The 25806-nt window shown below is 37.3% G+C and overlaps 1 protein-coding gene across 1 annotated transcript in view; it reads right to left on the reverse strand.

Annotated features, from left to right (window-relative positions):
* LOC150104035 (hemicentin-1-like) overlaps nt 1–25806 on the reverse strand; it is a 594473-nt gene that overhangs the window by 399079 nt on the left and 169588 nt on the right. Inside the window, exon 8 of the mRNA XM_090396386.1 lies at nt 17568–17712. Coding sequence (XP_090252512.1) covers nt 17568–17712 — 145 coding nt within the window. The remainder of the gene's footprint in view (nt 1–17567; nt 17713–25806) is intronic.

Below are 25806 nucleotides of genomic sequence, written 5' to 3' on the forward strand. Positions count from 1 at the left end.
CTGGATTCAGGATTGGCTGTCTGATAGGCATCAGTGAGTTGTGTATGGTGGGACAGTATCAAGTAGACAGAAGATTACAAGTAGGGTCCCATAGGGCTCAGTGACATTGTCAATGGATTGCAAGGGATAGTCAGTTGTTTGCAGATTATATGAAGTTGGGAAGGGTTATTAGTAATAGTGCAGATGTGGTATCTCTGCAGGAAGATTTGAATAAACTAGACAGATTGGCAAATGAATGAGGATGTTGGTTTAATGTAGCAAAATATTAAGTCTTGAAGTTTGGGAGGCTGAATACTCGATTGGAGGAGCTGTAGTAGAGGAAGTAGGGGAGACAAGAGATCTGGGGGTGATGATTGATAGAAACCTGAAATTCAGGGAATATATTGCAAAGGTGGTGAAGGTAACACAGAGGATTGCTGCAATAATGAGAAGGATGCTGAGCTGCAGAGATAAAAGAGTTATCATTCCATTGTTTAAGACACTGATCAGACCACACTTACACTACTGTTCTCAGATTTGGTCCACAGGATTTGAAGGGGATAAATTAACTGTGGAAATTGTGCAGAGGCAGATAACAAAGATGGTTTCAGGACTGTACAATGTTAGTTATGAGGATCGGCTGAGGGAATGTGGACTGCAGAGTTTGGTAGATAAAAGAAGGAGAGATGATATGCTTGAGACTTATAAACTGTTGAGAGGTAGCTACAGGTTAAACACTGGGGAGTTCTTTTGCTTGGTAGAACAGTGGGAAGGAGCGATGACAAGGGCCATCCCTTGTCAGCAATGACTATCCCTGAAAGCTGTGAAAGGAAGCTGTGAGCAAGAGGGTGAGGGTGCTTGAATCATAGAATGCATTGCCTGATAGAGTGGTAAGAGCACAAACAATCAATGAGTTCAAGGAGTGGTATGATAGACTTTTGTGTTTTCTAGGAAGGACCTCCCACAATGAGTCTTTTGACTCCATGCAGGCCTGGATCTTAATAATAATAATAATTATTATTATTATTATTATTATAACGAGAGATAATAACCACCCTATCTTTACTTGTTTGCATGTTTTTCAACATCCAATTAATCCCTTGAGCTAGTTTACCAACTTTTGCAATATGACCTCTGAACTTCAACTCTCTGTCCACCATTATCCCATAAGTTCCTAGTCGCATCAATTTCTTGCAATCTCGTGTCATCAATGTGATAATCATGTGGACAGACTTATGTGTTCGTCGAACATGTTGTTTATTATTTTAACGGTATAATAGAACACAGAAACTAAGTAAATAATTAATTTATTAACTTGATGCTGATATTTCGCTGGTATTATAACCAGCATCTTCAGAGCACAAAAACACTGTTTGTCACAATACGCGAGACTAAAACAACATGGTGTACATTAACAAAATTGTAGCAGCAACACAAAGACTAGAGTCCTGATTTTGGCGCCCTCTATCTGAAAAAAAAAAAAAAAAAAAAAAAAAAAAAAAAAAAAAAAAACGCTATCATATATTGCTAGAGTCCTAGAAAAGTGCTAGTTTTTCCTTAATATGACTGTCTCCCAGATCTTCGGCAAGTTAATACAGCCATATTTGTTGAGATTTGGGGTGTGTTTTAGGGCTTCTGTCGCCTCTAAGAACAATCTCTCTGATTTATATGGGTTTCTGTGTAGTACTTTGGTGTTTTTCCAGCTCTGGATACCCCTGCACACAGGATCAACTGGAAAAACACAAAAGTACTACACAGAAACCCATATAAATCAGAGAGATTGTTCTTAGAGGCGACAGAAGCCCTAAAACACACCCCAAATCTCAACAAATATGGCTGTATTAACTTGCCGAAGATCTGGGAGACAGTCATATTAAGGAAAAACTAGCACTTTTCTAGGACTCTAGCAATATATGATAGCGTTTTTTTTTTTTTTTTTTTTTTTTTTTTTTTTTTTTTTTCAGATAGAGGGCGCCAAAATCAGGACTCTAGTCTTTGTGTTGCTGCTACAATTTTGTTAATGTACACCATGTTGTTTTAGTCTCGCGTATTGTGACAAACAGTGTTTTTGTGCTCTGAAGATGCTGGTTATAATACCAGCGAAATATCAGCATCAAGTTAATAAATTAATTATTTACTTAGTTTCTGTGTTCTATTATACCGTTAAAATAATAAACAACAAATGTGATAATCAGTATGTTATCTTTTCAACATGAAGTGCATAACCTTACATTTTGCAACATTAAAATGACAATCATGATTCTTTTCTCACAATGCCAATTTATTTAAATCATCCTGCAGGATATTGCTCTCACCAGTTTTGCATCATCAGCAAACAACTGTTAAAGATTTAAAGAATTAAAGAGTTAAATTAAAGAGTTAAAGAATTAAAGAGTAGCGGCCCTAGTACCAAACCCTGAGGTACTCCACTAGTCAACATCATTCTCCTAGACGCCACTCCACCATATACTACTCTCTGGTGTCTGTCTGTCTGTCAGTCATTCCCCCTAACCATACTACTAGTCTCATAATCATTCCCATCCTCTCCAGTTTTTGTAATAGTTTTCCATGTGGTATTCTGTCAAATGCCTTGGTAAAGTTGAGCAGTATGATGCTGTAGACATTATTTTTATCCAATTATAAAATGTGAATAAGTTACTAAGACAGGACCTATCCTTTACAAAGCCATGCTGACCACTACAGAGTATTGCATCCCTATCTACCCACTATTGTATTTTATCTTTCAACAACTTTTCCAATACTTGAATAACTACTCCTGATATATTAATTGGTCTGTAGTTTGCTACCTCTGTCTTGGAGCCACCTTTATGCAAATGGTACCATCTTACCCTCTTTCCACTCCCTTGGAACCTTGCCAGAGATAAGACTCAGGTTGAACAACTTTGTCAGAGGCAATGCCAATTCTCTTGCACATTCACATAGTGCACAGTCTGATATGCCATTAAGTCCCACTGCTGTGTTCACATTCATATTTTTTAATATGCTGAGCACCTCCTGTTCATCTATCTCAGTGTTGATATGTATCTCATAACATCAGCAACTGTTAAATCACTACCTGGATAATACACCTTTGCAAAATGATCACTCAGCTATTTCTTGTGGTTTAGTCACCTTTACCATGAGCACTGTTTAAAGTCATTCTACCATAGTCATTTTGTTATGTTGGATTACTGGCAACATAACAAAAACACTCTTTTGAATTTACTTAGGCTTGTTTGGCTAATTCTCTCTCATAATCTCATTTGGCCTTCCTAATAATAATAATAATAATTACAAAGGGAGGAGAAAGGTAGACCATATCAAATTCCTTGGAAATTTTGAAGTGTAGATGCCTGGAGGTGGGGTGATGTAGGTAAGTGAGGAGATCTGCTGTGTATCTTAATTGGCAAAATCCATATTCATGATTGGTGATTAGCTGATCCATTACTTGAGATGACACAGAGATGATAGCAATCTGCTGGCAATAAGAAATACACTTATTGCTTTTTTTTTTTTTTTTTTTTTTTTTTTAACTGGCTGTATATGGATTTGCTTCGGTGCTGTAGAATGGATGAGTACATACAGTCTATGACAAAGGACAGGTATTAGTTGCTGCCTTAAATATACGTCTTCCCTAGTTGATGGAAATGCCAACAGAGACCGCTAAGTGGTAGATGTCTTTTATTGCCCACTGAAATACCACTGCCCTGCTTTTTTGGAAGTGCAAAATGGCAACTATCATAGAGGAGGGCATTCAGTTTATGTTCCCTTTCTTCCCACATGCAGTGCAGGACTTGCTAGACATGCCCAATACACTGTTATTATTGAACTACAAAGCCTCCATAGCTCAGTCAGTATAGACGAAACCCTTTCGTCAGAAAGACCAAACGGCTTCGTCTATACTGACTTCATCTATACTTCGTTAACAGCCATAAGGAACCTTTATCTCTTTGAACTAAAGGTGAGTTAGCCAGTCTCATATGGAGGCAGAGGGTTTTTTTTTTTACCTGGAAACTCTGGTTTTTTGTCCCTCAGGACAGGCAAACCGGCCCTGCGAACACACACATAGATCTATAGTCCTAAATACTCAACCTCCCATGAGGGAGCTCAACTCATCCTAAAGAGATGGGGGGAGAAAAGGGTGGAAACTCAATACAAATAAATAAAATAAATTATTGAACTATGGAACCAGTATCTACTCCACCTCAGGGTACAGGAGTAAAGCAACTTTCCACAGGCAGGCTACCAGATAGCGAGTAAGACTGAACCTGATAGTAATGAATCTGCTAGAGGCCTTCCAATCTGCTGGCAAATAATTCTGCTACTGCCATTCCACTTCAGGGAGTTATGTGAACAACTTCTTCAGTTGATTGCTCCTACTATTTAAATTTTGTGAATCAATTCTTACATAAAAGGCATACACACAAATATTAGCATTTTAACTGTAGATATAAAAAAACTCCCTAAAAATAACAAAAAACATGAAAACTGTTATTGTTATTATATGGTATCTCTATGAAGGCTGGAGACTCATTGTGAGAGAAACAAACTAAATATAGCAAATAAACTAAATACCACAACTAATTCTAGCAATCTATTCCAATCTTTCACTACTATTAAAGCAAAAAATCTAGTCCACACACCCCAACTAACTACACTCTTACAACTCTTTCACGGATAATCCCCAATTCTCTGACTATTTATCATATATTGAAAATTTTCCTTTACATCAATTTTATAAAACCTTTTTAATATCTTAGAAGTTTCTATCAGATCTCTATCTTTTCTGCCTATCAGCCAGACTTTAAAACTCACACACCTACAACCTACCCTGATAGGGATTATTCTACTGACTTGTCACCAGCTCAGTCTCTCGTCTCTGAATCCTCTCTACCACCTTCTGATCCCCAAGAAACCCACATGACCAAATCTGTGCACAGTAGTCAAGTTGTGGCCAAATTATAGCCTTATAAAGAGCGATAATAACCTCCCTATTTTTACTTGTTAGCATGTTTTTCATCCAAATAATCCTTTGAGTTATTTTACCAATGTTTGCAATATGACCCTTGAACTTGAAATGACTTCAATGGTGAAAATCTTTGCATCTGTGAAGAGGATATCTCTCTAATGATAAAAGTTAAATGGAATAGAAACAGCTACAAAACAATTAAAAAGCATATTTATTGCTTCCAATTTTTCATCTCAGTTACAAAGACATTGTCAGGGAGTATAAAATGAGATTTGTAACACACACACACACACACACACACATATACACACAATTTTGCTGATTTTTAGAGAGCAGCAGCAGTTTCTAAAAACAGCCTTTCTCTTCTAAATTTACTGTGATGGAGCATGATGGCCTTTCTTCAGTTAATTCTGTGAACTGTATTATTCAAAGCATGGTCTACAAGACCAGATTGACTCAGTCACGACTGCAAATGTATTTTAATGTTCTTCCATTTGGATGGTAGCTGATCTGTCTGTTCATAGTAAGGCAACTTGCAGAAACAAGGAACTCTATATACACCTGGAATAGAGGGGGGGGTATGTGCATGCGTACCAAGTATCATTTTGTACTCCCTGATGATGTCTCTGTAACTGAGGTGAAATACTGGAAGCATTAAATACTATTTTTAATAATTTTCTAGTGATGTTTCATGCCATTAAACTTTTATCATGAGTTTTTCCCAACACTTAACACAAAGACATCTCTATATTTGTTGCTTAAATAGTGGCCAGAGAAGTGCCTTTGATTTTATTGCTCCCTACCGCAAAAATTGTGGTGTTAAGTGTCCAGTAGAACGATGATAAGCTCTCACCCTCAGATCATCAGTACACATGGCATCATTCTCTACAAAATGTTTATCTCTCACAATATAACTTTGTGCATTCTCACAAGATTATGGCAGATTATGCCTTATCAGCCCTCACAAGCTGTTGCATCCTAGCACAGAGTGATCGACCTGTTCTTTGGTGGTCAGATATGTCTTCTGTATCATTACAATGGTTTGATACACAAAGATCCTAGTGATTCCAAGTGTTCTTAGCGCATTGAAAATAACAATTTGCTTCATTCCAACCTTGTAAAGTGCTATTATAGCTACATGGTTCTCATAATCTCCCCACTGCATGTTAACCTGTACAGCTAGACAACTCTGTCTCTACTCATAAACACACCAATGTTAGCTGTGCACAGCAACACTAATGGAATCAGGCTCACACAATTCTGTGAGCTGTGCAGAAGTTGTAACAATGTTTACAGCAAGACTGTGTAGCTTCATATCCATTCCCATTTGCTCCAACTTTTGTCATTTTCCCATTTTCCTATTTTGTCCATCCAATAACATCTTGCATTACTCATTTCACAAAAAGGATGGAACACGTGCTCTTGTCAAATCAAAGACTACTGAACCTAAAATTCCTGCTTTCTGATATGCTTTGGCTGAAGATATTCTTACTTCACTTTATAGACATCATTTGCTTTACCACTTCCTAGCTCTGACAACCACTTTTTTTTTTTAATCTTGTTTTTTGATAAAAGTCAATTTCATACAAACTAATTATCCAGATTGTGAACTTGTCTTCTTAGATGACTTTAATGACCATAACACAAACTGGCTCTCCTTCTCCAACTTCACAAATCAAGCTAGAAGGGAAGCTGAATCATTTGCCAACAGTGTGATTTATCACAAATAGTTAACCTATCAACCAGAATACCAGGCAGTCTTCGTCATTCTTCCAATATGCTGAACCTCTTCTTAACTAGATCTCCCTCCAAATGCACTATTGATGTGTGCTCTCCTATTGGCAGCTCAGACACAATCTTATTCCAAGTCTCTCTTTCTACAGATTATTCTCCTCTCAGACAATCTTAGCTCTGTACACTATGGCACTACACCTGTACTAATTAGGATGACCTCTGGGACTTTTATGTCTTTTTCCATGGTCATATTACTAATTTTCACTCTTTTGATCCAAATATCTGCACTGAACTAATAATTTAAATAATCTTCACTGGAATGAGGCCCTGGGTAATCCAAGCCCTGGTTTACTAAAAAAAAATGTGCCTCTGCAGTTCTCCATAAAAATGCAGAAGATACTCTCCTCCAACAGTATGTTCCCATAGACATACATTAAGCATCCAGTCTCCATACCATAATGTGGCCTTGACAGTTTCTCTTGCATATCATTACACAGTCTTCCTCCAGACATGACCTGACAGTGTAGATGACAGTAAGATTATGCACCAGTGATCAGAAAGTCTCTTAGACATGTTAGTATCTGGCTCAGCCTGTCAGTCAGTCAGTCATCAAAAACTGTCATACTGCTGTAATCTTGAAGATAGGGAAGGTTCTCTATCTCCAGTACGTTTGGCATGCCCTTGAAGGGTAGGTATCACTCACACAGCCATGTTGGAAGAGTTGGTAGACAGAAACCAGAACTCCTATCCTGTGAACTAAACATGCCAACAGCCACTTCAGGCCCCAATAAACAAAGTGTTGCTGTTTAAGTAGGCAATGAAAATCATCTACCACATAGTAGGTCTAGTTGCAATTTCTTCCAACAAGCAAGCTATCCTTTAACTATGAGAATGCTCGCTGAAGTCACTAAAATCAATCTGGTGGAAATAGGCCACACCTTGAAAAGGCAGGGTTGACTTGAAAAGGAAAGGCTATATACTGTGCAGTACTGGTTCAGAATGTCCCAAGAGGAGCAGGGAAATGGGTTGGCTCAGGGTGGACAGGGGTACACAGCAAATAACATATTATTGCATATAATATGTTATAATATGAAATTGCATATAACAGCAGATAACCTCACCAAGTTGTTCAACTCCTGTCAGCTAAAAAAAGAAAAAAAGCTACATTAAGAGTGGGAACAGAAACATTAAAACTGAACAACTAAAAAGTGCAAGAGTTCATCTAGTCTGATGAACACATGTTTAGTCTATAAACAAAATGGACCTGGAACACTTGAGAAGGAGAATTTGAAGTAAAGTTGGAATGATTTAAGGTTGATGGATCGCATTTGAATGGGTTTGGTGTCTGGTATTTAGAAAGGTTATTGTTTTCTAAGAAGGCATAGAGTCAAGAAGTTAATGTAGTAAATGATCAGAGTCTACATGTGAAGAAGGATAGCACAACTACACAGATAATACGACAGGAGGAAGATGGATAAGAGGTTGAGGATGTGATTGTAGCAGTACAAGGTGATGGAATGCATAAAGGTGAGGGTGAGACAGATATAAATGGCAATCAGAGTCAGGATCAGGGAAATGTGAATCATCAGACTGAACAGAGAGAGGTTCAGTATAGCATATAGAATAGAGAATGTTGATGCTGGTAGAATGGCATTAAAGGCACAGGGAATTGTTATGTATGTACACAAAATTGAAACAAGACTAGGCAGAAACCTAGAGAGCAAAAAACCTCTCTGTACTAAGGAACTCAAAGCGCTGGAGAGGTGTATTTTCCATAAGCGATCTCTCGGTTGGTGTGTAAAGTATACTAAAATAAAGAGCCAAACAGCTTCACTTCGGCAATGCAAAATTATTTAAATTGAGTGGATATTAAATCCAACATCATTTCAAAGCTGAATACAGAAACTATAAAAGTTTCATGCAAAAACTGACCAGAGAGCTAGCGGGAATACACCGCCGCTATACTACAAGTTCCCCTAGTCAAACCGTATAGGTGACAACGATTGCTCTGAGCGTCCATACAAGTGAATGCTTTTTGGCTCTTTATTTTAGTAAATACTTTATGCACTGACCGAGAGTTTGCTTACGGAAAATACACCTCTCCAACGCTTTGAGTTCCTTAGTACAGATAGTTTTTGCTCTCTAGGTTTCTGTCTAATCTCTGACGAAAACCAATGAGTTTGAAAATAGCTGTGAGGCTAGTGAAACCTTGTAATGAACCAATAGGAGGCGAATATACAGAAGCTCACAGCGATCGTCTTCACCTATACGGTTCTGCTAGGGCAACTCATAGTATGATGGCGGTGTATTCCCACAAAACTTTTATAATTTCTGTATTCGGCTTTGAAATGATGTTGGATTTAATATCCACTCAATTTAGATAATTTTGCATCGCTTAAGTGAAGCCTTTTGGCTCTTTATTTTAGTAAAGAATACTGCTTGTGAAATGTTTAGGCAAATTGTTTGGACATGTAAAAAGAAGATGATCCTGAGGAAAGACTTTAATTTCTGGAATATAAAATGGAGGGAGGAGATAGTGTATGGGAACAAGGAGAGTTAGTTTGTTTAATTTCTGAGAGATAAATATCTTAAGCAGCATGTAACTGAAGCAACTAGAGGCTTCAATGTTTTGGATTTGGTGATAATGTCACAAGACGTAGTTGTTAATGAGGTGTTAACACTACCGGTTGGTGAGAGTGATCATGAGGTATTTGTTTGGGAAGTTGTAAAACAATAAAAGGTAACTGCCGAAAATAGATATATGTGGAAGTATAAAGTGAGTGATTATGGGAAGCTCTGTAGTCAGTTACCATCAGTATGCTAGGTATAGGAGCTGAGCAAAAAAGATGTTGACAGTGCACAGAAATTCACAAGGGAGCAGCTGACACAAGCAATGCATAACTGCATACCAAGAGTTAAGTGAGTAAATAGAAACTGAACTCCTAAATACAAGATGTTACATTTTGGAGTGCACAAATATAGGACTGGGTACTATGTTGACGGTGCCATAGGAGTGAAAGGGATCAACAGTGAAATCAAGTAAGCTGTGTTTGAAAAGAAAATGCTATCGAGGAAGTAAAAGAGAGTTGGTGATGATTGGATCCATGAAGAGTATGAAGTGCAGGAAAAAGTGCAGTATGAATGGAGATTGGCTGCTCAGGCCAAGATTAATCCAAATGAATTTTTCTGCTATATGGTAAGCAAGAGAAAGAATAATTATGGCAGGTTGACACTGGTGGATAGTCATGGCAGCAGAATGACAGTTGAAAAAGAATATAGTGGAATTAATGAATGAGTACTTTATCAGTTTATATCATACTGGTGAAAATGATGCAGTGCAATATATAGAAGGGAGGCAAGTATCAGGAGAAAGAATGAATAAGTGAAAGAATGAGAGATGTATCAGGTGTTATTTGGGTTAGATGGTAATAAGGCTTTGGGAATGGATGACATACCACCACATATTCTTAAGGAATGTCACAACTGTTAGCTATGCCCTTCACCTGATTGTGTCATGAAAGTCTTGAAGTGGTTGGGGTTCCTAAGGAGTGGAAAAAAGGCAAAATAGTACACAAGCACAGTTCTAAGACAGAAGTTTCTAATTATAGACCAATCTGTATAACTACAGTTGTAGTCAAAGTGTTGAAGAGATTAGAATACAGGTTTGGGGTTGATGGACATAGCATTCTTTATGATGGTCAGCATGGATTTGTGAAGGATAGGTCTTGTTTTAGCAATTTATTTGCATTTTATGATAAGGTAAAGAATGTGTTATATAAGGGAGAATGATATACAGTGATATTTTAGGACTTTTCGAAAGCGTTTAATAGATTACCACATGATAAGTTGGTGTACAAGATGCAGAGGATGGGAATAAATAGTATATTGGTTAGATGGATCCGAGACTGGCTCTCTGAACGATACCAGGAGGTTCTGTATGATAAAGCAGTGTTCAAAAAAGGAGGGTAACCAATGGCATGTCCTAGGGTTCTGTTCTTGAGCCCCCTGCTGTTTAACTTGTTTATAAACAATATATCATGTGGACTGACTGGAGATCTTCAGTTATTTGCTGATGACGCAAAGTTGGGAAGATTTATAAGTAGCACTGCTGATGTTAATTCCCTTCAGGAAGATTTGAATAGACATTTTACTTGAGCAGAAGAGTGGGGGTTGAAATTTTCATATCAATAAATGAAAGGTGTTGCATTTTGGAGTGCAGAAATATAAAGCTGTGTGCTATATCGATGGTGCCATACTGCAGGAAGTAGATGAGATTAGAGATTTGGGAGTGATGGTTGACAGTAGACTGAAGTTTAGAGGGCATATTGCTAGTGTTGAAAAGGCTGCACATTGTAGTGCTACTATGACAAGAAGTACTCTAATATGTAAGGATAAGAAAGTGGTTGTACACTGTATGAGGCACTGGTAAGATCACTTGGACTATTGTGCTCAGATTTGGTTTTCAATGTGATCAGATCTGGTTTTCAATGTGATGAAGAGACATTGGAGAGGGTCCAGAGACAAGTGACTAAGGCAATATAGGGACTTTGGAATGCTGGTTTTCAATGTTATGTGGAGACACTGGAGAGGGTTGAGAAACAAGTTACTAAGGCAATATAGGAACGCTGGAATGCTGGCTATGGAGAGAAGTTGAAAAAATGTGGATTGCAGAGTTTGGTGAATAGGATGAAGAGAGATGATATGATAGAGACATTTAAGTTAGGGAGAATATTTTATCAGATTAATCCAGAGGGGACTATAAAAAGAGTAGAAGGTAACAAGAGAAGAATCAGATGTCATTCCTGGAAGTTATGTAAAAGTGTGGTGAAGAGGGGGTGTGAGGAGTAGACAAGAAAGGCATGATCTACCAGAATGTGTTGTTAATGCAAGGAATGTTAAGGATTTTAAGACTCCTCTATATGACTCTGCTGACTCCATGGAGGGTGCAATAATAATAATAATAATAATAAAAACTGCATCACCTGGTTTGATGAATATTGATCCAGTTTTCCAGATTGTCTTCTTAACAACCCACAATGAAGTGGTAATGCTAATAATAAAGAAGGAGAAGATGATTCATTTTCTTGTTCAACACAGAATTGCATTATATATATGTCATTGTCATCGTATGTTACACTTTCACACGGGCCTACACATTTTACCACGTAAGCTTCCGTAACTGATAATCCCATGGAATAGGTTGGTTGCTCCTTATTCCCGGTAGTATCCCATGTCTGTTGAAGCGTGTGCTCGCAGGGCTGGTTTGCCTGCTTTGCGGGAGGAAAACCCCCAGGATAAACTGGGGGAAAAAAAAACTGCTGTCCACGCCCAAGACCGGCTAACTTGGCTATGGCTGAGGAAGATCCTAAAGCTCCTCATGTCGTCAATGGGAATCGAACCTAGGATCCCCTCCCCACTCCTTCCCCAGCCATATGGTTGTGAAGCGCATAACCACTAGGCTAACCGCGCGGACTATATATATGTACATTTATTTATTTATTTAAGAAATACAGGTAGTCCCCGGGTTACAGACAATCCAACTTATGCCATTCCATAATCCATGAATGAGCTCCCAAGGCTCCCCACAAGAATAATTATTAATTAAATAATTAAATTAATAATTCAGGAACTACTTTCTTTTGGCATGTAAACAAACCCACACTTTTCCGCATTATTAAAGTAGCTCTTCCTGTTATTTCGAAGTCAAATTTAAGGGCCTGGATCACATTTGCCATGTTTGAAGAATGGTTCTTGAATTATTTTATTCCTACCGTGGAATGTTATTGTTCATAAAAGAAATTCCCTTTAAAATTTTGCTTGTGCTGGACAATGCTCCTAGACATCCAACATCTTTAGATGACCTTCACTCTAATGTATAGGTCATATTTTTACCACCCAACACTACATTGCTATTACAGCCAATAGACAGGGAGTCATGTCTGCATTTAAGGCTTATTACTTATGGCTAACATTTCTGCAAGCATTGGGCTAGAGAAGATGATATGATGGCCTTGAGAGAGTTCTGAAAGAATTATAACATCCATGATGCCATCAAAAACATTGCTGATTCTTGGGTGGAAGTGAAGCAATCAACAATTAAAGGGGTATGGAACGAACTGTGCCCTCAATTCTGTGATGATTTCATGGCTTCTTCACAATGTCTTTTGTGAAGCCACAAAAGCTATGGTGGATGGTGGCAATGCACAGCAATTGGACATCAATAAAAATAATGTCATTGATTTACTAGAGTCTCATTCACAACAATTAACCAATGAAGACCTCATTTAGATAGAGAAGCAGCTGTTAGAAACACAAGAACAAAGAATCAGAAGATCCAGACCCAAGAAAGTTTACGACAAAAGAATTAGCTGAAGCCTTTCGTCTCATTGCTAAGCTTGAGGAGCAAGATTTTGATTGCAACCACTTTGTAAACATTCAGCAGTTTACAAAGGTTTACCATGTAGTTAGTGAGAACATCAGCTGGTAAAAGGTCATTTATGCAAACAACCCTAGATACCTTTTTCAAGAAACTGACTTCAGTGGTAAGCTCCTCCAGAAACAGAATCAAATCCTGATTCTCTAGCACCAGGTCCATTCTCTCTAGCATCATCTCCATCATCGCCTTCCGATTAACGTTAGCCTACCTTCTTGCCTCAGAAATGCCCCTTCCAGTAAGCTAGACATTGATGCAACCTTTAATTTTTTTTTTTAATTTCTCCAATCTCCTATCAAAACTTTTTGAATAAGTTTGTTTTTATGTTCTGTTTGTTTGAATTAAAAGAAAGAGCACAATAGTTTCTGTAACTTAGTATTACAGTACAGGGGTATTATTATTACAGTATTACACTGTATTATTATCGTAACATATGAGCCATTACTCAAAATAATTAGGGAATATTTTAGTTTCTATCGAATAATTATAAATTTCCGCAAATAATTATAATTATTATTATTATTATTAAAAAAAAACTAGGAACTAGCAGACTCATTCAACCATGCTTTCACAAACAACATCGCGCAACTCAAAAAAGACAAACTACCAATGATCAACAAAAAAACTACCAACACAAAGTCAACAACAAACGATGTATTTTCCACCCATAACAAAACAGGAACTGAAAGAAGCACTCCTAAAACTAAAACCAAAGACCACTCCAGGAATAGACAAAATAAGACTCACAGACCTTATAACACACTGAACAAATAAATCCAATACTCTTGAAACTCATGAACATAATATTCGACACAGGTATTATTCCACAACAACTAAAAACTGCAGTAATTATGCCAATATACAAACACGGCAAAAGAAACGATACTCAGAACTACAGACCAATAGCTACACTACCAGTCATCTCAAAAATCCTAGAAAAAATAACACACACAAGACTACAGAACCATTTACAGAAGTACAACATCATCTCACAAAACCAATACGGCTTTCAGAAAACAAAAAGCACCATTACTTTATTAGAAGACATCACCGACACAATAAACAAAGCTCTCGACAAAAACAAGTACGCCGTCCTTATACTGTTGGACCTAACCAAAGCATTTGACACACTTGAACACGACGTACTACTCACCAAACTATACTCAACAGGTATAAGAGGAACACTGCATACATGGTTCAAGAACTACCTCTCAAACAGAACACAAGTAACAAAAATAGGTACATGTCACAGTCGTAGTATACAAGTAAAACACAGTGTACCTCAAGGTGCCATATTATCACCCACTCTATTCAACATATACATTAACGATGTTCATAACATATCCATAAGAAGTCAAATATTTCAATATGCAGATGACACTGCACTACTAGCAATCCACACAGCTCTCTGCAAAGCACAACAAGACCTAAACAAAATCACAACATACTTCCACCAAAACGCAATTCTAATCAACAGCACCAAAACACAGATGCTGATAATAAACAACCCAAGAATCATACGCTCCGCATCACTATCGATACATTGTCACACATATCGCTGCATTAACAACAAAAATACCTGCCAATGTTCCGAAATCAAACCTGTAACACAGGCAAAATACCTCGGTCTGTATATAGATTCCCACCTAAAATGGACAAAACATATAGAATACCTACACACCAAACTCTGGATCATCGCAGCAAAACTCTTCCAAGTTAAAGACATTATTTCACCCAACATAAAAAAACTTCTATATCACAGTATCTGCGAATCCCTACTCAGATACGGAATAACAGTCTATACAAATACATCAAACAGCCACCTAACAAAATTAGAAACACTACACAGGAAAATCGTGTCAACAGTGATCTGGACACCTTACATGCAACAACCAATATCCAACAAGCACATGGTGATACACAGAATTCTGAGCATTAAAAACCTGAAACACTACATGACATTAACAAGGAATTACTTCAACATCATCTATCGAAACAACAGAGACACATGTCGTATAACACGACCTACAACAACTCTCTATATCCCCACACCCTTCAATAACTCATACAGTTCTTTTGTGAGATTACATCAGATACCCATGCAACTCAACAACCTACCAAGAAAGTTAAAAGAAAGATAACTACAGAACATTAAAAAACGAACTCTGGAAAATATACCAACAAAGTTAAGAAACCATTAACACTAATATACACATCACAAATCACTAGCATCCAATACCTACATCCCATACATAAACAGTAGCAACAACACAAACAGTGAAGGCTAAATCTCACTCTCTTCATAAAAGCTAACCCAAGATTCGAAGTAGGTGGGATTAACTTGCCTCACTCATCTACAAGTAATCCTTATAAGCAAATGCAGAAATTTGTATGTATAATCATTCTTTCTCAAACTTAAAAAAAATAATAATAAATAAATAAATAAATAATAAAAAAAAATAATAAAATGTTAAAAAAATGTTAATTAATAATTAAAAAAACATCTGTAATAATCATCATTATGAATATTATAATAATATACGTTGTAAACAGTTATTGTTATTATTATTATTATTTAAAAAAACTTTATGTACGAGAAAGTATTTGTTATGCATAATTGTGTTCATATAATGTATGTAATTTATCTGAAAAATAATAAAAAAATAAATAAAAAAATAAAAATAAAAAATTATTATTATAAAAACCTCCATGGAGTGTACTTATTAGATACTTTATACATGAATAAATATTTCTTTTAGGATAGGATATAATTGATGAGATATAGTTTAAATAATCGATATTTATTACAAATTTAACAAATTTTACATTTTAGCATGAAATAATTTTAACAAGAATAGCCAAAAATGCTTTTGTTAATTTTTAATTGGGCATATGGTCTCCATTAACAGCCAAACCAGCGGTACATCTTGATTGCATGGACCGGATAAGATGATCAAACACTTCTTGTGGGATATTTCCCCACTCTTCTGTGAGAGCAATTTCGAGCTCTTGAAGTGATTGTTGTGGCACAAGTTGAGCAGAAACGCACCTATCTAAAGCATCCCAGGCATGTTCAATTGGATTACAATCCGGTGAACAGGCAAGCCAGTCCATTCATTCAATACCTTCTTCTTCAAACCACTCTTGTACGAAATTTGCACTGTGTGGAAGAGCTTTGTCATCCATAAGAATGAATTCTTGAAAAATGAAGCAGCATATGGATGAACTATAGGTTCCAAAACCTCATCCGATACCTTTGGGCTGTTAAGGAACTGTTTCTGATAAAATAGAGATCAGTATGGCCATCTATACTTATTCCAGCCCATACCATCAAACTCCCACCTTGATGTTGGGGTCTTTCACGAACAAACTGTGGATTATTTCTTGTTCCACTTTCACACCATATCGAGATATGTTAATTATCTGGTTGCAGACTGAACCTGGACTAGTCACTAAAAAAGTACACGAGGTTAATCCTCATTTGTCCAATTGCAGTATTCCTGTGCACAAATTCTTCGGTCTCTTTTGTGATTTGCAGTAAGTGAAATGCAAACCATTGGTCTTCGAGTATATAAATCTATGGCATGAAGACAATTTCGTACTGTTTATGTTGATACCAGTCTCCCTGTTGCTGCGATAAGTTCGCTTCGAAGTTGTGTTGCATTAAATGTTCGATTTCTTCTGGCAAGTAATGACAAATACTGATCGTCTGTTGGAGTTGATGATGGCGACCTTGACCGTGTCTTCGGCAAACATTTCCCATCTCCAGAAAGCAATTCCAAAGTCGCGAAATTATGCTTTGAGATATACAACATGCTTGATCGACAACTTGCTGCATTTGTCCAGCTTCTAATCGACCAATGGCTCTCCAAGCCATGGATTCAGGATATCATGTTGCTCTGCCATTTGTAACAAAATAATGGGTGGTAGGTGACACAAGTTTACAACTGAAGTGATAATTATGCACTGTGGAAGTGAGCACAACAAGCCACACTTTTATACCCCCATACTAATATGGTACATATTTCGACGTCTTAACATGATTTTTTACGTAGTTGCATGTTCTACACAGTTGTATATTAAGAATATTTTAAAATAAATGTGTTACATTTGTAAATTATTTTTATAACTTTATAATTTACAAGAAAACCAAAATATCCCTTAATTGTTTTGAGCAGTGTAGTTGTCATTATTATTACCACATGTGCGCTGTTCATCAGGGATCCGAGTTATATACAAATCTGACTTAAAGACTTTCTTAAGAATGTATCTCATTCGGAACCCGGGGACTGCTTGTACTATATAATTAAAAGTGCTGATTCTGAGCAGAACAAGTTTTTATATAATTATGATTTTTGAATATATGTATATTTAAAACTTTATATTACAATTTAAGAATAAATCAGCAAAAATTAATTATATCACTGAATGATTAATTCTTTTAGAGCTTACGGATACTGCTGTTCTTGAGTGATCATAATGCCATCCTTAAACCATGCTACAGTGAAGGGAACTAGAGATTGTATGTAACATCGAAGTATCACAGGTTGATCAAAATAGCCATTTAATCGATGTCGAGTTGAAACTTCTGGTATGTCTAAGATAAACATCAAAAGAGAAAAGCAGTTATAGTAAGTAAAGTATTATATACAGCAATGGAAAATGGATTAAATAAGTATAAAGTAATATTTATTTCTAGGCCTCAATGGAATCATTAGAATCATCACAGGATTATCTTTCCATTCCATATGCTGCAATACCTATCATACCTCACCTTCTATCTATCATATCTCCTCACCTATAATATCTCTCATTAAATGTAGGCTATATTTCACTCTGATAAATCATTCCAAGAACCCGCTATCTTCTATGCCAAAAATCTACTTCTCAATTCCTTGTTCATAATAATGTTATACAGCCTCCAGCAAAGACCTTGTGTTCTCTTACTATCCCTTATCCTATACAACATTTCTCTACATCTACCGTATATATCGGAGTACAGGACGACCGGCGTACAAGACAAGCCTAAATTTTAGGCTATTTTTAGTTTTTAAGCTTATGTCAGTTGTATAAGATGATCCCCCCCAATTTCTTCTTTCGTGTATTAATGCAATGTTAGGTATTGTTGTTATATCCATTATTTTTATATCTATGCATATCCATTATTTTTTTTTTGCATAGCACAGATTGAGTATTTATGCGAATTACCCTAATTAAAAGCAATTAGCCCCAATTTTAATTAATTATTAATTTTGAATTTTTTTTAAATTTTAGGATTATTAAAATATTTATCATTTAAAATCATGGAACCAGCAACCAAAAGAAGAAAATATATAGCTCGATTTAAAATAAGGGTAATCGAAATGGCAAAGCAAACTAATAACTGTGCTGCTGCAAAAAAGTTTGGCATAACCGAGAAGATGGTAAGAGAATGGAGGAAGAAAGAACATATTTTAAAAAAATTGCCAAAGAAAAAATGTGTGATGAGAACGGGGATCACCTGATGGCCGCAACTGGAAAATCACGTTGCAGAATGGGTAGAATCGAACAAAGGTAGAATGGTTATCTTGTTACAAGAAATATGATTAGAGCATATGCACTAAAATGGTCAAGACTGAATCCGGATGAAAGTATAGAATTTCAAGCTACTTCAGGATGGTGTAATCGTTTTATGAACAGACAAAATCTGGTAATAAGACAAAAAACGAAAATTGCTCAAAAACTACCAGCAGATCTTGACCACAAACTTACCAGTTTCCATAAATTTATTATTCAGTTAGGACAAGAACATAAATTTCTATTATCAAATATTGTAAATATGGATGAAACTCCTATGAGCTTTGATATGATAAGCAATAAAACAGTGGAGTCTAAAGGTAGTAAGAGTGTGATAGATTGAAGTACAGGTCATGAAAAAACAAGGTTTACAGTTGTGTTGTCATGTTCGGCTAATGGAACCAAGTTAAAACCAATGATCATCTTCAAACGTAAAACTAAACCTAAGATAAAATTTCCTTCAGGTGTTTTTGTACACTTTCACGAAAAAGGATGGATGGACGAAAATGGTATTAAATTATGGATAAATAATGTGTGGAACATGCAACCAGGTGGTATAATGAAGAAATGCAGTTTATTAGCATGGGGTATGTTTCGCAGTCATTTAAATGAGAATGAGTCTTCTAGAAAAATATAACACAGAAATTGCTGTTATACCAGATGATTTAACTTCTATATTGCAACCACTAAACGTCTGCTTGAACAAACCATTTAAAGATCACATGTGAGAAGAGTGAAATAATTGGATGTTGACTGGTGAAAAATCATTTACAAACAGTGGATCTATGCATGCTCCATCACTTGATATGTTGTGCAATTTTGTCATCAAAGCATGGAATAAAGTAAAAGTAGAGACTGTAATAAAATCATTTAAAAAGTGTGGTATCTTGAATCTTATGGATGGTACGGAAGATGATCTGTTGTGGGACACTGATGATGACGAAAATGAAATCAATTCACTGGATTCGAAATAGGATTCATATGACGATCATTTAATCCATGAATCTGAAGAACTATTTTCAACAGTTGATGAAAAAATTAAGATGAAATTTGAGGTTAATAATTATTATTTGCTTTTTAAGGCTTAAATCTATCGTAATATTTTAAATAAATTTATGTAACAAAAAATTAATCTGATATTGTAATGATGTATTGTAACTACCTAAATGTTCATCCAAGAAATTAAGCTTTCCTTTTTATACTCACTGTATGAGATGACCATGATTTCGAGGGGTTTTCTGTAGTATTTGAGAGTCGTCTTATAAATCGACATAAGATCCTGTTACCAACTTATAAATCTTGGTCATACCATCTCCTCTCCCTCCTCCTATCAGCCAAACTCTAAACTATAATCCTTTAACCTGTTGGAAGTTTGTTTTTTTTCCACTTGGTTAGACTATAATAAATCTAGTTTAATCCTTTATCCAAGCGTAAGCAAACAAAGTTTGAGCATGAAGTATCTTCAGGACTGAGGCAACTCAAGGAGATACCGAAACAAGGAGTGATGAGAGCTTGGTCCACGTTTACCATGAGTTGCCTCAGTCCTGAAGATACTTCATGATCAAACTTTGTTTGCTTACACTTGGATAAAGGATTAAACTAAATTTATTATTATTATTATTTATGCCTCCAAGGAGTCAAAAGAATCATCACGGGAGGTCCTTTGAAGGAAACACAAGTCTATCAAAGCTCAACATGGTAGGCCCCTCCCAGGAAACACAAAGTCTATCATACCACTCCTTAAACTCATTGATCGTTCTCGCTCTCACCACTCTATCAGGCAATGCATTCCACAGTTCAACCACCCTCCATGCAAAGAAACCACTCCTCACCCTCTTCCTCACAGTTTCCTCTCATAACTTCCAGGAATGGCCCCTTGTCATCACTCCTTCCCACTGTTCAACCAAGCGAAAGAACTCCCCAGTGTCAATCCTGTTACCACCTCTCAACAGTTTAAAAGTCTCAATCATATCACCACTCCTTCTTCTATCCACCAAACTCTGCAGTCCACATTCCTTCAGCCGATCCTCATAACTAACGTTGTACAGTCCTGACACTGTCTTTGTTATCTGCCTCTGCACAATTTCCACAGTTAATTTATCCCCTTCAAATCATGTGGACCAAATCTGAGAACAATAGTCTAAGTGTGGTCTGATCAGTATCTTAAACAATGGAATGATAACTCTTTTATCTCTGCAGCTCAGCATCCTTCTCATTATTGCAGCAATCCTCTGTGTTACCTTCACCACCTTTGCAATATGTCTCCTGAATTTCAGGTTTCTATCAATCATCAACCCCAGATCTCTTGTCTCCCCTACTTCCTCCAGCATAGCTCCTCCAATAAAGTAAGCATCATCCCATAGATGTGTCCCAAACCTCAAGACCTTACATTTTGCTGCATTAAACCGACACCCTCCAATCATTTGCCCATTTGTCTAGCTTATTCAAATCCTCTTGCAGGACTACCAAATCTGCACTATTACTAATAACCCTTCCCAGCTTCACATCATCCGCAAACAACTGAACATCCCCCTGCAATCCACTGACAATGTCACTGATATAAAGGTTAAACAATATACCCAGTACTGAACCCTGTGGGACCCCACTTGTAACCCTCTGCCTCCTTGAAACTGCCCCATCATACACAACTCTATGATACCTATCGGACAGCCAATCCTGAATCCAGTTGACCAATCTGGCATCCAGACCCATGTGCTGCAACTTAAATATCAGCTTATCATGTGGCACCCTGTCAAATGCCTTTGCTAAGTCTAGGAAAATGGCAGTATATGCCTTTCCCTCATCTAATGCTCTTGTAACTTTATTTTAAAAGGCTGGCATATTACTAAAACAAGAGCGCCCCCCTCACAAATCCATGTTAACTCGCACAGATAACATTACCCTCATCTGCCCAATGCTGTATACAGTCCCTCACTAATTTCTCCAAGATCTTAACAAAACTAGTGACGACACACAAACTGGCCTATAATTAGACACTTCCAGTCTGCTACCACCCTTATGCAATAGCACTATCTTACCTTCCTTTCATTCCCTGGGAAGCTTTCCCATAGCCAGACTTTCATTGAAAAGCCAGGTCAAAGGAGCTGTCAGTTCCATAGCACATTCTCTCAAAACTCATGGTAAAATACAATCCAGTCCTACAGCTTTACTGACATCCAGAGTACTCAGTATTTGGAACAGGTTCTCCTCCTGCACCTTTAAACCTCGAACCTGCCCTATCCCTCTAGTATTAAAATTTACTCCTCCAGGAAGTGTTCAATGAACAATTCCACTATGTCCTCTGCAACAGTCACTCTATTCTCATTTTCATCCCACAATGTCATTCTTCCAGAATCATTTCTCCTCCTACTGGCCACGTAGCTAAAAAATTCCCTAGGATTTTTGGATCTTAGGGCCAATCTCTTCTCATAATCCAGTTTCGCCTTCCTTACCTTATATTCTTCATGCATCTGTCTAACATCTCCTGGTCCCCACCCTCTGTGCTCCTTGGTTTGTAGCAACACCCCACTAAATATCCCGTCTTGTCTATCTCTACCTCACACCATGTGCTTTCAAAATCATTTGTGCCAATGCCTTCCAAAGCCTCCACTCTTAGAGGACATAAGTCGTCACTTATCATAAGCAGTACTCCACCACCACGCTTTGCCTTTCTATCCTGCCGAAAAATGCTGTACACTGCTACTTCTATTCCTGTTATTATATCCTCTTCTGTCAACCACATCTCAGTGATCCCACTAATCTTTGGCCAGGCTGATGCTATCAACGTCACCAATTCCTCTCCTTTATCTGAATACTTCTGGCATTAGGATAAAGCATAAAAATTCCACTATTTCTATACCCAGCATTATCCCCTCAAGACTCCACTGGGCTCACTACTACCTGATGTTGTCCCCTATTCCCAAGTACCCTTTCCCACAAGAGGCCACTCCTGCTACCATCCACCTTGGGCATTCTAGTTTTCCTGCATTGACACACTGACTTGTTCAGAACAGCAATCTCTCCAAATGCCTACGTCCTTCCTCATTCAAATGCAAGCGGTCTCTCACATACAATTTCTCTCTGTCCTCAAATGCTGTCCAAGCATTTGAGGACAGAGAGCATATTCCAATCGTCTCTTTTGACACATTCTAGCTATTATGTTATTCAATATGATTGCTCTTCTGCTCAGCTCGTCACAATCATAACTAGGCAACACGACACTAACTTTCCTCTCTGCGTCTTCTTTCATACTACCTCAAGCAAGAATCTCATATCTCTCGCTGCCCAATTTACATTACCTCTGAAGTCATTTGTTCCTACCATCAAAATCATCTCATCCACCCTTTCAACCCCCCCCCTTAACTGCCATAGCCACACTTTCTATTGTTCCTCCAGGCAAACACTCCTCACACATCCTATCTTGCACACTACAGTTCATTGACTCACCGTACATTACACCTCTTACCATTCCCTCTCTCCTATTGTTTCCATTCTCTCCTCTTCTTTCATTCCCATAACTCTCTCTCATTCCCTCTCTTCCACTTATCCTATTCATCCTATTCTCTCCTCTCCCATCATTCCCATAACTCTCTCTCTCTCATTCCCTCTCTTCTACTGTTCCCATTCTCTCCTCTTCTATCTTTCCCATACCTCTCTCTCTCTCTCTCTCATTCTCTCTCTTCTACTGTTCCCATTCTCTCCTCTTCTATCCTTCCCATACCTCTCTCTCATTCCCTCTCTTCTACTGTTCCCATTTTCTTCTCTTCTATCATTCCCATACCTTTCTCTCATTTCCTGTCTTCTACTGTTTCTATACTCTCCTCTTCTATCATTCCCAAAACTTTCTCTCACTCCTACTCTGATTCGCCTTGCATACATCTCTTCCATTCTCCTAATCTCATCTTTCATACTTCTCATCTCGTTCACAAGATATTCCACCTCCTCTTTCAGCTCATCTATCCCTTTCTGCAAGTTAGTCACTCTTACTCGCCATTCTTTTACCCAATCAAAACCACCTTCATAAACTTCACAGTCATGCAAGCCTTCCACACTCCCAACTCTTATTTTCTCATTCATACTTTGCTCGTCATTCTCTCCTATCACATTACTCGTCTCCCAACATTCATTTCCCGTCCCTGAAGCAACTAGGTTGGTTATCGATATATCTAATTCATTACTTCAGGATTTAGGATTATAATCCTTCAAGCTATTCTCATACTTAATACCTCACATTACTCTAAACTGTAATCCTTCAACCTGTTTTTCAACCTTAACATCCCACAACTCTGATAAGATTTTAATTACCCATCTCTGGACTCTAAATTCCCTCCACCATTTCCCAAGTTTTCATATGCATAACAAAAGACCTGCACATGTGATCAAAGTTCCATCCAGACTAGATCAATGCATTACACAATATCACACCTTATCCTGACTTCTGAGTATTCTCTTCCGTTTTCTGTGTAACTGTTAATATGTATTCTCTAAACTTAAGCAATTTATTCATCATCATCCTCAGATCCATTTCCTAAAGTACAATTCTACTAATAAAGTAAACTGAATTCTATTTCCTTGCATAAAATTGCAAAACCTGACTTGCCAGCTAAACCTTCACTCATTTACTCATAATACTAGCATATTCAAATCCTTCTAAGGTGTCATCACATCAGAATTCTCTGCTATTATCTCTCCAATTTTGCATTATCTGCAACAAGTTTCATCCTATTAAAAATATTATAAAACATTGCTAGATTAATGAAACAAGACTACCCTTTAACAAATCCATGATGCCTGATGTAGAAATGCCTATCTTCATGAATCCAGCCTTTTATTCTCACTCTAACTAACCTTCCAAGTATTATCACCATTATTCCTGAAGTGCAAATTAGTCAATAGTTCAAAACTGCTGTTTCGATACCTCCTTTATGCATTGGCACTCAAGCGCAACCACATCAATGGCAAGTTAATTTGTTTCCATATTATTATTATTATTTATTATTTCATGACACCTCCAAGGAGACCAAAGACTCATCGAGGGAGGGCACTTGCACTACAACTCTTAATCTCCATCATCTACACCAACGCCATCTACTACTCACACTACTATTTTTGTCTGTAAATTTCATGTATCTATAAGACCAATGTGTCTGTATGTGAGATGAAAAACCCAAGTTTCTGGGAGAAAAAACCTACTGTCTCCGTATGAGATTGGCTAACTCGTTCTGCAATTGAAAAAAACTCACATAAAGATTACCCACATCACAACAAGAATCGAACTTGGGCCTTTACCAGTCAAAGGTCTCAATGTACCATCATTCTTCCAATTGCACTACAGAGGCACTATTTCCTTAATAATAAAGTGTTTAATATTGAGCATCTTCATAGTGCAGGTGGAAGAACAATGGTACATTGTGCCCTTCGACTGGAAAAGGCCTGAATTTGATTCTCATTGAAAGGAATCTTTACATGGTTTTTTTCAATTAAAGTTGAGTTAGCTGATCACATACACAGGTAACAGGGTTTTTTTTTTTCTCCTGGAAACGTGGGTTTTTCATCCTGCATACAGGAAAATCAGCCATCAGAACACACATTTACATACAAAAAATACTGCTGTTGGTGGCAGATGGCTTTGCTGGTAGTTATGTCTAGCGGGAGAATAAAGTAGTTAAGGAGAGGGTGAGATGTGTGTAGGGAAGTAGGGTAGAGTGCCCTCTGGCGATGAGTCCTTGGACTCCTTGGAACTGCCATGTAATAATAATAATAATAATTCATACGTGTGGTAATATCCCATCCAATCATACTGTCTTAGTAAAGCAAGCGTACTTTAATATTTCAAACATCTCATGTGGGTGCTTAAGGGTCAAAGCCATAAAACTGAGAGGAGACCTCCACATAGCCTTTTAAAGGAATGCAAAGAACTAACCAGGGCTTCTGACCTAATGTCCAATCCTCACCTTCTGATGGTGCACCCTGTTAGGTGTCTACCTGGATACTGAATAAACGAGGATGGGCTGGCAATTTGAGATTTAGCCAACCAAATTGTATTCTTATTGGCTTAAACCACAATATAAAATGATGATACAACATAAAGGAATTTCATGCTATCTGGGGCTTCGCCCAGTGACCAGGGTGAACA

The sequence above is a fragment of the Typopeltis vanoorti genome, chromosome 8, assembly GCF_054136105.1.
Source record: "Typopeltis vanoorti isolate ZY-2024b chromosome 8, IOZ_Tvanoo_1.0, whole genome shotgun sequence".
Classification (NCBI taxonomy): domain Eukaryota; kingdom Metazoa; phylum Arthropoda; class Arachnida; order Uropygi; family Thelyphonidae; genus Typopeltis; species Typopeltis vanoorti.